The 12,502-nt window shown below is 38.5% G+C and overlaps 1 protein-coding gene across 4 annotated transcripts in view; it reads right to left on the bottom strand.

Moving 5' to 3' along the window:
* The window catches only part of ctnna2 (catenin (cadherin-associated protein), alpha 2), a 306,540-nt gene that overhangs the window by 20,489 nt on the left and 273,549 nt on the right, over positions 1-12,502 (bottom strand). For all 4 annotated transcript variants that reach the window (XM_078260893.1, XM_078260901.1, XM_078260909.1 and 1 more), the window contains 2 exons: positions 11,981-12,181; positions 3,347-3,498 (listed from right to left, as the gene is read on the bottom strand). In XM_078260893.1, the coding sequence (XP_078117019.1) occupies positions 3,347-3,498; positions 11,981-12,181 (353 nt within the window). The remainder of the gene's footprint in view (positions 1-3,346; positions 3,499-11,980; positions 12,182-12,502) is intronic.

Below are 12,502 nucleotides of genomic sequence, written 5' to 3'. Positions count from 1 at the left end.
AGATGAAATGTAGAGGTATACATAGAAACAATGAATCACTGTTTGACCACAGAATAATGAACATGTCAATTCACAGATAACTACAGTATATGCACCCATTTGCAGAAGACCTGGGTCAGTGACTGTAGTTCCATACACATTGCCATTGAAAAAGAATATGGAAAAAAGCGTTTTAGTAAGTTAAATGGGGGCACTGAAAATGTTTTTTACTCCGTAGCGAGACAACACGGGCAGTTTTTTGTTTGGTTCACCTGGCTAATGTCAGTTGCCACAACATATCAGCTAATACATTGCTTGATTCATTACTAACAACGTTGAAAATATTGAAATTGGTTCATCAAGCTACAACTCAAGGATTAGACAATATTTTGTGGATGGTCTCTGTCAAGGCTGGTGTTATTGCCTTCCAGATCCACTATACTGCAAAGCAAAAATTGCAAAACTCATAGCAGGACTATATTTTAAACAGGAAGCAACTTAAATGTTACACAATGTCTGCTGTATTGCTTTTATCTGTGAACATAAATATTTGCACAGTTTGTCTCTGCACAATGATCTTAAGTTGAAGATTTATGATCGAACATTGCTGTGTGGCGATTGTAATTGCTTAATGTTATTCTTTTAAAGTAATGATAGTCCTCTGTTTTCTCTTTCTTTTAATATAAAAGCATCATATAATAAAGGAAATTACTCAACCACACTAAATAATTGGAAAAAGCAAGTTGTGGTCTCTCATAAAAAAACAACAACAACTGGAATGTAATTGATGTATATTTGTTTGCATCTGATCAAAGTGTGAAACTAAATAATGAATTCCCTGCTGCCTTCCTAATTAAGATTAGTGGGTTAGCCAGCTAACTCCAACACAGGCTTGTTGATCGCATGAAGCTGGCTCACTCTAAACTGGGCTACATCGCCATGGTAACCTTTATGCTGGATGGTTTACTTCTCAGAATATGAGTTCAAAACATATACATGTGTATGTCATTCCTAGATGATGATCACATTTAAAAAAGCCCTGCATTCACAGTGCTGTCACAGTTATGCTTGTGAAGAGAAATGTGAGTTATTCTATTTATAGGCTGCGAGAATGTTGCCTCTCTATGATGATTAGTTGTATCAGAGATATAATTAATGCTTTACACAAAACTAGTGCTCACACTGGCTATAAAGCAGGACTCCTACCAAGCAACAGTAGACTTATTGCCTGATGAATTCAATTTACTGTAGAGGCTAGTAATTGTGATGAATTTCCTTCTTAGTATTCCTAACAGTAGTTGGCCTATCATTTGACTTTGTATAGTTTTGGCTTTGCTAGTTATGTGTCTGTATTCCTATTTAATCCCACCAAATCAAAATATGTTTGCCACTGTACTGACCCAATTTCCCCATGGGAAAGAAAAATGTCTCAAATTCAAACACGCTTGACAACCCTTCCCCTCTTCATGTGAATGCATTCATAGCTGGATCACAAAACAGGGTAATAGAACAAATTGTTAACCAGCTTTGTAAAGCTGGTCATTCATTTCAATGGGGCCCCCTGGGTTGGCCCAGTGCAAATGCTGACACAAAAAAACATGTTCAGCAAAATCGTTACTTAGTAGATTACATTGTTATGTGTACACCTGTTTACCTTGTGATCATCACAACAGATACAATTATTGTTATTGTGATAACGTTTTAGAGCTGTAAAAACCTCTCATAGCATTATAAAACACTGTGCAGTGTTATGGCATCTGATGAGCCTTTAAATTTAAGGATCTATTATTAAAACCAGCCTTTGCGGAACATATTTCATAATCTCACTGAGAACTATAAACAAAATACCTACATCAATGCAGCCCCTTTCTGTAAAGCAGCTACTTTAGCTCTGAACTTCCAGTAAAAGTTGAACTTTCTGCTTGCGACAGGCTGTAGGTCAGTTTATGGGAATAGGAGAGAGTGTAAACATATTGGTTATATTATAGTTGCCAGTCTCCAACCACTGTTCAATTTCATACAGTATATGTTCCATTGTATCCAGTACTTGCTACTCCGTCGCACTACTCTCGTACTGTGTGTGTGTGTGTGTGTGTGTGTGTGTGTGTGTGTGTGTGTGTGTGTGTGTGTGTGTGTGTATGTGTGTGTGTACATGGGGACATAAAAGCCAGGACAAACTGCTTTTACAAACTTTCATTACACTCTTCTCAAGACCTGCCTCAATTTTTAAACACTGTGGAGAATTGGTTTCTTAATCCATCGACTGCTCATAAGATCTGTGCTGTACAAATTCAAAAGTAGCCATTCTCGGCTTAAGTGAGAGAAAAATAACACAGACGCTTAGAAATGTGTGCACAAAAAACTATTACATGTTGCACCAACATTTGCTATCTATATGATGGAGTTAGACAACAGAGAAAGCAAGGATCTTCCAAGTTGTCTCCTCAGAAAGTAATTGAACTTGGATGGGATTATGAAGCCAGCTGGTCCCGGGCAGTTCAAAGCTGCCTGTTTTACATTATTTACCAACATCAAATTATTTTCCATAATTAGATTTTTTCCAGAGCTGCACTGGGAAAACTTCCAGCCTGCATAAAGTTGAATAAATGAATTACATGGTGAAGAGAGAAGGGCCAGTTCGGGTGAGAAATGCAGATACTGTAACATCAGAGTGGGTATGTGAGGCTGTAGAGCTGCTGGTGTCATGTTGTTATTCAACATTTTTATAATGACATGCTGTAAAATGTTCTGCTAGCTTTGTAAAACAGACCATGTGAAAGGTGTGACATCTCATATGGGAATATCAATTATGTTTGTCTTCATCCTTAGGGCAGATATATTTTTGTAAAGGAACACCATTGATGACAGTGGGTGGCACAGTTTGATCTATCAATGATGTACCACAGATGTGTAGCTATAATCAGAAGAGGCACAAACTGGAGAGGTGTCTGTGAGTGTGACAAATTTGTCTCATGAGTCATGGGGATGAATCCAGAAACTCAGGAGATTTTATTCTCTCAAGGTTTATGATTAAATGCTTTGGTTTCTACCTTTGTATTTTCAAAGTATTAATTAGAGGGTAAAAAAGTCAATAATTTATGGCTTAAAGTAATTGTAGATTGCATAAAAAGTAGAACATAAATTTAAACCAAATATACTTAAAACATTGACTGACTATTCAGCAACAAGAGGAAACAATTTATTTAGATGTCTACATTCACAACTACCAGTTGTTAATATATGGAGGAAATAAATTACTACAGTTGGTCTTAGTCAGCATTTCCAAACACATTCATTTCTGTCTAACTCTTGCTGATAATTTAAACCATTTCAGAGTATTTCAGTGATTGTTTTATATTGGCCATACCCTTATCATGAGGACAGCTTTCCGGATGTCACGGACGCCGTCGTAGACCAAGCGTGATGCATCAATGAACTCATTCTCCTCAAAAGCCTGAGGAGGGTTCGTACTCAGTGCCTCGATAGCAACCTCCACTTGTTCAGCAAAACGGGGCATGACTGCAGGGAGAAATAGGTAAGGAAGGTAGATAGAGAGAACAAAAGAAAGATATGAGACTCAGGTGTATCGCATGTGTTAATCTTTCAGAATGGGTGCAAGCTTATCAATTAGAAAGAAAAGATGGCAATGCGAAGGCACAATTGTTATTGTGTGTTTCTCTAGTTGAGGCCATGATTGCAACCTTTTCCTCTCAAATTTTACAGCAGCTGGGTCTCTACAGCAGTCTCTCACTTGTGCACTTCAGGAGAAGGCAAGATGTCACTCTACACCTCTGTGTATGCGACAATATCCCGTTTGCACATTGCACGCCAATTAGCTATTTTACCCCGGCTTACCCAGCAGGAAGATTGGCCTGTCTGTCACAGATCTGTTTGTGTGTACGCTGGCGTTTGGCATGTGGACATGTGTGTACTTGTGTGTGTGCATGTGTGTAACCTATGAGGAGATGGCTGTGCGTGCTTTACAGTAAGGACGCTAACTTGCAAGCTCAGCCTGTCAAATCACAATGAAGGGAAACAAAGTCTTTTCAGCCGAACAAAAGACAAGCAACAAAAGAAAAGTCCCTATTGACCATAAAAATGGTTGGTTTTGTTGCCAGTATCAATTGGCCAGACCCGATGGAAGAGCTTTATGCTCTTTGTGTGTTCAAATGAATCGTAGTGAATGTGAATAGCAGGCTACCTTTCTACGTAATCTTCTGTTGAGTCACAATAATTGAATGCAGAGCTTAATAATGTGTTTTTTTATGGACTGTGCTGTCCCAAATTATCATAACAAAAGCTATGGTTTACCTGGACAGAAAACTTTTTTTCAAACAGTACAAATGCCTGAAACACCACCATTACTTGTGACAGTACTTTAATGTAGTGAAGACTTTCTCTCTCTCTCTCTCTCTCCCTCCCAACCGGTCGTGTCAGATGGCCGCCCACGAGCCAGGTTCTGTCCGAGGCTTCTGCCGGTTAAAAGTAAGTTTTTCCTCGAGTGTGGTCTAGACCTACTCTATGAATGAAATTTGAATTGATATTAAACTGAATAAAAGGTAATAAGTGTATTTTTTGGTGAAACATGGATGCTTCTCATACATCTTCAACCTGGCAGCACAGAAAATCACAGAAGAAGGTGGGCACCAAAGATTAGTGTCACCAATTCAGGATTCGACAAATAATGAAATATGGTCACAGTCTCCCCTTCTGTTCCTGTGTTATGCCGTTGAATAATGGCCAGAAAGGTTTTTATGCAGAACATTATGATTTCACAGTGATGTTGACCTTTGACCTTTTGGATATACAATGTAATCACTTCATCGTTGTATAGATATGTTAGTTATTTAGACATTTGTGTGAAATGTTGTCATAATTAACGTAGGAATTTTTGAATTATGGCCAAAAACACAGTGACCTTAACCTTTGACCTCCAAAATCTAATCAGTTCATCGTTGTTCATTGTCAGTTTTTGATAAGTTAGACAAAAAATGTCTCGGAATATGTATACATAAAGAGTGGATTTCTGAAGAGTATATACTTGGACTGATTTAAGACAACCATTTTGAGAGAAGAAGACAGGTCTAATGAGCAAAGGTAGATAGGAAAAACTGGGGAAAAGACATAAAATACGGCAGCTTGGCTGGTGAGCCTCCACCAGAATGCCAACTGTGTGATTTTATTATCATTCTCCCCACTTCCCTTCTCTTTTACATGCAGAGGGAACTAAATCAATAAGCCAGCTTGCACTAAAGGTGTGTCTGCAGTATACTTATTTGTCTGATGTAAAACATAGGCTATATTTCGCCAAACATAAAAGGCACTACAAAAAGTCTCTCCCTTTTTCTTTTTCATTTTTAATTCAGTTTAATCCACTTACCGCAGAAGCGTAAAATAGGCTTTTGGGAATTGCTGGGAAGGCGTTTTAAATAGAAATATTTAAATGTTCTCCAAGCTCTTAATGAGCAAAGTTGCTGATGGTAAGGAGCAATTTCACTCATTCCAGTTGAAAAATGATGAAGGGAATTAAATGTGACCATGTAAGAATGGATTCTTTTCACCCCCTAGGCTTAAGCATAGTTTAAGTGAGAAGTTATGGAAGTACAATGAATGCTTAAAAACTCACAGCAGAGAAGGTGTGCCCCAGTGAGGCGTTTAACGAGCTCCAAACACCACAAACGGCACCACTGTTAATGCCTTAACCTCGATTTTGCACGAAAACAGCTCAATTTAGGCAATATATTTCAAAAGGTAATATCAAAAGCGATTATATAAACAAGACATGCACTAAATCATTAACTGCAACTTTAAACCAAGAGATGTATGTGTCAAAGAGTTTGATTTGTGTTGTGTTTGGAGGATACAGTTTTAGCTCCTATGTTACAACGACATATTGAGCAGCCAATCATTGTTCAGACTAAAATAACCTTAAATTCTAATAAAATGATACAGAATTAAAGGGACTGATGAAGACATTGTAGTTTTAAAAGTATTATATTACTTATAGCACTTAAAATAATTATAAATATACTATATTACTACTATATTGTTACCGGTATTCTTGCATATTTGTTATACTATATTCTCTATTATGGTGTCTTTTTCCATTTCTAAAATATATTTGATAGTATTGTATTTGTACTTCCTTGTGTGCATATATTACATATACTGCATATACATTATATATATATTATATACTTTAAGCAATATTTTTACATTGAGAAAGGATAATATGACTACCTAAAACAGTCGCTCTTAATGATGAAACTACAGAGAATTATCATCCGTCTTTGCGGTACCCCTCAGCTCTACAGAGCTTTATAGTGTCTTTCAGCCCATTGCTTCTGTTGAATGGCCCGCATCTTCACTGTTCAATGTTACTACTTACGTAAAAACAGAGCTACAGTAAAAGGAGAGTAAATATATGAGTTAAATTCATCAGGTGAGCAGAAACACAATTCCAAATGAATGCTAATGGTACACACATCATCCGAGGCGGAACGGGGGGGGCAAATTCCTACCTATGATATGTAACTAACTAAATAAAGTGACCATGTTTGCCTATCTTCAGGTGGCAGGAGTGAAATTAGTGATCCTCAACATTTGTTATGTTCTGGTTTTAGAATGATAAAGACAGTTGGAGAAAACGTTTTTTCCTAAATGATAGGTTTGAGCTGAGCCCTTAATGTTAACAACTTCTGGCTTTCCACGTGCACATCATGGCTGCAGAGGTGGACTACTGAATTACCTTTGCACAAATAGTTGCACAATTCACTTATATGGTTCAAGGTATTGTAAAAGCCTATATACAGTATACGGTATAAAGCTTATCTCTATGTTCTTACCTCTTATTCTGTCTCTGTGCTGCTGTAACATGTCCCTTCCCCCCCTGGGATCAATAAAGTCTGATGCATGAGTAGAATTTGGTAAAGCACGTAGTCTTTAATTTCAATGTGCCAATCATTGAAAGCAAAGCAGCTTCAGAGATTCTCTCACCACACAATGAATGAATACTTAACACTGACAAACACACAAACTTGAGTAAAGTAAGTAGAAATCATAGAAAACATTAAAGGTTAAGAGATTAAGACTTACACTCTAACTTTGGTTAATAGTTTCATCTATGTCATCATACTGCACTGCCCCTTTCATAGCAATATCGCATCATGAGCACTCTTTATTACTGTAACTCCTACCACTATTTATGCACCGATTAAGAGCCCTTACCTCCTCTCCTTCTAAGTTTGCCATCTGCTTCCCATTATGGCTAAAACCTCTTTTTCCATCATTATACAAATGGATCCACCAGTTAGTATAAACTGATTAATTGATGTCACTGAAAAGGTATTCTGATTCAGGATTTTAAAATAAATGCTCAATATTTATGATGAGTTGTTTTTAGTCAGGCCAGCCACAGTCTGGTCCTCAGAGCTATTTTTTTCAAAGTAGACAGTGTGAAGTGTCTTTACTTCTTTCCCTAATTTTTGCTGCACTTCTTTTAGTGCACTTGATCCATTGATTTACAGGCATGCCATGTGGGTGGCAGTGTGTGCATGTGTGTTATTACTCACTGCAAAACCCTGGCTAAATCCCATTTACTGTGCCCCGATGTAATAACAAGGAACAACGCCACCCTGCTTCTCTAAATGGCACGCTGACTTAGGCCATATATCAGTTTTTTAATCTACCCTCTCCAGGCACCACATTAATGATCGACTTTAAAATTTGTCCCGTTTTTTGAGGAGAAGATTAGTTTAAACACAGGGAGTTAGTAGGCAGAAAAGTGTCTCAGGGAAGAAGCAGGGAGAGGGGAAAAAGAGAGAGAAGCCATAACCACTTTCCCATTAGGCTATTGATTTTTCCCCCTCTCAAGGACACGCTTCAATCCCAGGCCCATGTGTGGACTGTCTGTCAGGAATCTATGGCTCAGCTTTACACCAAAGAGTTGTGTGCCTTGGCTGCTTGTATTTGGCCCGGCCGTTAATCTGACCACACTCAATATGAGAAAGAAGGATGGGCAAATTGAGACAAGGTCAAAGGGCAGGTAGTTGTGATAAGCTGCCTGTGTTGATGTGGTAGCTGTCAGAAACACAGGCAAGTGGTTGCGATTGGCCGAGTGGCCGCGGGCATAAACACACGGGTAATCAAATACAAACACAAACAGCTAACTCAAAAAGACACATAAACACACACACACACACACACACACACACACACACACACACACACACACACACACACACACACACACACATTCAGGCACAGGATAGATGTTTTACTCATGCACACCACACCAAAAAAGGGGAACACATCAATGGATTCCACTAAAATCCCTGCTCAAATCGCTTAGTGAAATCCTTGGTGACAGCTATTGACTTTTTGGTAGAGTCTAGTTAATTGGACTCAGTACCCTCTAAAAAGTGTGTGGTCCTATATCCTTTTCCTTTGTTCAGCAACACTTAATCATCTTTCCCCCAGCTATAGATTTCTCCTTGACTGTGTTCAAATCCACAGACATCAGGTCTGTGAGGACTGAGGGGAGAGGGAGGCAAACGTTCACAAGGATCAATAAGTGCTTTATGGTCCAGATCAGATGTGCATGGTAGCCCCTAAAAAAACTCAACTACCACAACTTAGAGGGAAACAGAAAGGGGAAACACAAAAGCTCTTCATCAAAGAGAAATATGGAGCCAATGAAACACTGGTCTAACACAGCTGCCGGTTCCCTGCCTTAACATCTCAATTAGCACCCACAATCGGGAGGACACGAGGCCTTGTTAAAGTTTAAGACAGGAGTTCTCCCAGAGGCCATGCAGCCAGTGAGACTTGTCTATTTGCTGCATCTGTATAAACTGCATCATCTTAGCCCTTATCTTTAGGTGAAGTCAGACAGACACTAGCCATCCTAAAATCAGATGCTTGTATCCATCGTCTTGTCAAATTTATGCTAGTTTTTCTGCTTAAGTCTACAGTTCTACTCAGTGACGGACTGGAATCAAAATATGGCACTGGCATTTGTAGGACTCCTACTGCAGTTCCATAGAATGAAGCAGCAGTTTTATTTTATTTAAGTTTTATTTGTTGCCACATACAGGCAAAGTCATACTGTGGCTGCTGAAGTCTCCAATAAACAGATGTGTACATTATTTCACTGACATTAGAGTTTGTAGTTTAAAAATTCAGCACCAAGGACAGAAGTCCACCCACATTGGTCATTTCCTTCTTGGTCTCTGCACCCTACCACCCCTGTTCTTCAAACAGCCACTATGAAAAAGAAAATACTGCAGTTGTAAGACTCATTTCCTGCAGGTAACACAAGGGGTAAATTTGCTGAAGCTATTACTTTCCTATAGATGTCGCACATCAGCAATGTCTAGATCTGCCCATCTAAACTGTTGCAACTATTACTTTTCTTGTTGACAACGTAGTAAAGATTGGACTTAAACTGCAAGTCTATTGCAGTATTGACTGTGACTTGTTTCAGGGTTTTTTTGCATCAGTGGAACGATGCGTTATTATTATCTCTGTAAAATTGTATTCATATGATAAAATTGTATTCATATTCAATGTGTTAATGTAGCCAACAGTGCAGTTCTTACAGGTTCCAAACTGTAAGAAGTACCGTACAGTATCTCATTGTGTAGGTGGTTGAACTAAACCATATAGAGTATGAGTATAGTCTGCTCTGTTTCACATTTAACAATCAATTAAATGATCCTACAGTGAGTTCTTAATGTAAAACAAGTTATAACAACCATGTTAAAAAAACTTCAGAATGTCGGAAATATAGTCAAGTAAAATTACAAAGTAGACATGCTTCAGTAAAGTGATACTATCTAAAATCTTAATGTTATTTTCTGCCTCCCCTTATGTGTAGGATTGCATTCTGTTAGCCTGGTATATTGTGTATCCCTGGTCTAATTAACAAACTTATTTTTCCTCATTTTTCTTTTGTATAAAGCATTCAGTTAGTACACTTCTCATTTTGATTGATTTTAACTTTACTTTACGTTATAATGTTAGCTCTTTAATAAGCAAATACATGATAAAGAAAAATCAGTGGGCAATCAATATTATGCCGTTCTCCATTCGTCGTTCTCAGTAATGCTGACATAATGCTTCTGGGGTCCTGCTGACTCTAGCAACAAGCTCAATACTCCATGGAGGATTAATAGAACAGCAGCACAATTATACAGTCTTCGTGTGTGACAGGGTTATGGTCATAGGAAATTGACCTTAAGTGTCCACAAGATATTGCCACCGAACTTCATCAATTAATTACCCCAATTAAACTAAATTATGCAATAATAGAACATAATGGGCTTAAGATACCATATAAGTAGCACTGTGTGTAGTCCATTATGGTGGAGTTGAGTGCCAGCAGAGGGGCTCACACGTGACACACGTGATTCACCTAATGCTTTTTGCGACTTATCAGCTAGTGAATGGAGGGTGGGGGGGGGAGGAGACTGTGTCCCTCAATTATCCTGGCAGATGAAAGTAACGAGCAAAACAATAGATATAGCGCCTCGCTAAATGGGCTCTAATGGGAGAGATAGGAACCAGGGGAGGGATGGATGTGCAACAATGTAGAAAAAAGGCTGGTGTTAAAGAGGAATTGTGGTCTGATTTGATTCTTGTAGACAGATCATATCTAAATTACTTTTATCCTGTGTTTTTGTTAGTCCATCTTTCATAATGGTGCATTTTTTTAAGTATACTTTTAAGAAATTTAAGGAGCTATTGCATTGAGCAAAAATGTTATTCAGGAAAAAAAAAGACAACGAACACTTTCTTCTTTCCTAACATAATACCTTAAACAAGATTGCATTAATGACAAGAAACACTGACTTCTCAAGCTCTGAACCACCGAACCACATGTGTGTTACAAAACATGTTATAACATATGACAACATAACCAGTGCTGGGAAAATAAAAGCAAGAATCTTTTCTATTGAGGCTTACTGCTTACAGGATATAGCCACAGCCTTGCACTCCGACATTGACAAAAATGTTTACCTTTTCCATCCTACACAGCTTTTAAATGTTACTACATGAAACACCAGTGATCAAGGTGGAAGATTTACAACCTTAAATAGTGTCAGTGATCTTCTTCCCTGCCTTTGCTGGTGCATTGCAGCATATTTTGGCATGTTACCGCCACCTATGCTGTAATTCAGTGGAATAGTGTGACGCCATTGGTAGGAATGTGTTTCATTCTTATTCTTCTTCTTATTTCATACACCCTGCACTATTGTGGCCTACAATGTTTGATACTTGAAAACAAGTAAAACTCCTCAGCTATATATATATATATATATATATATATATATATATATATATATATATATATATATATAGTCAGAGGTCTGATCCAGCATATACTAAGCCAACATAACACTTTCATTTCACAGCACTAAACACAAGTTCCCTCTTCACTCCCCACTGCGTCCTCACACCCCCATAAACTGTGAAAAGTATTCAGTCAAATGTGGGGGGAGCCAATGTTCACTGGTGGTGAGACTGAGACGTGTGTTGGCCCGGAGTCTGGTCTGCCACAGGGATAAACTCAGGTCTCCTGGAATGTGCTGTGATGCATGAGCCACACAGTGATGGAGAAAATGTATGAGAGGCAAGAGTGGCAGACGAGTGAACAGGTGCTGTCCAAGGTTTATGTTGGAGCCAAGACACTGATCCAAATTGTGGGACGCTGGGCATCCAGGCAATTAAGGTGTGTATGTAAGTCACTGACCAGACTGGGAAGCTAATGTAAGTGCTAGCGTGTATTTGTGTGTGTTTGTGTGTGTGTGTGTGTGTGTGTGTGTGTGTGTGTGTGTGTGTGTGTTGAATGAAAGTAGTTTAACTTGCAAAAAGGGTTGTAGCAAAATGTTGGATGCAAGCACAGCACAAGGGTGAAGGATACTATATTCATCTTTACAATACACTGTAATACATTCAACTGTGACTTCTGCCACACCAGCTTTGTGTACAGTGCACTAACCAGTCTCAGACAGGAGCTTGATGGACTCCAGCACACGCTCGGTGTAGACCCCAGGTTCGTAGTTTTCCATCTCAGCGTTAATGATGTGGACCACACGAGCAGCTCGGCCACGGATAGCTCCAGCAGTTCGGTCAAGAGTGTCCACGTCTCCCTCTTGCAGAGCAATTACGCATTTGTTGACATCCTCAAGGATGTGGTTCTCTTGGGAGAGGCAAAAAAAGAACAACAGTAAATGGAATTGGAGGGACCCAAGGCTTTTTCTTGTTTGGAGATATAATGTTTGGATTCATCATGTTTTTTTATTGTGCTGAAATATGTTTCACCATGAATGTGATGAATTTGTGAACAGTTACTTAATTCATTTTATCTAACCTGCTTCTTCTTAAAAACATGCCAATAAATGTACCAATGAACCAAAAGTGCACCTCTCATGAACTTAATGAATGTTTAGTAGTAACATTATAGATTAACAATTACAATGTTATACTGAAATGACAAACAAATGGGAGATGTTGGTCAAAA

The sequence above is a fragment of the Sander vitreus genome, chromosome 2 (assembly GCF_031162955.1).
Source record: "Sander vitreus isolate 19-12246 chromosome 2, sanVit1, whole genome shotgun sequence".
Taxonomy (NCBI): Eukaryota; Metazoa; Chordata; class Actinopteri; order Perciformes; family Percidae; genus Sander; species Sander vitreus.
Note: the sequence above shows the minus strand (reverse complement) of the source record. Positions and strands in the feature narration are given on the sequence as shown.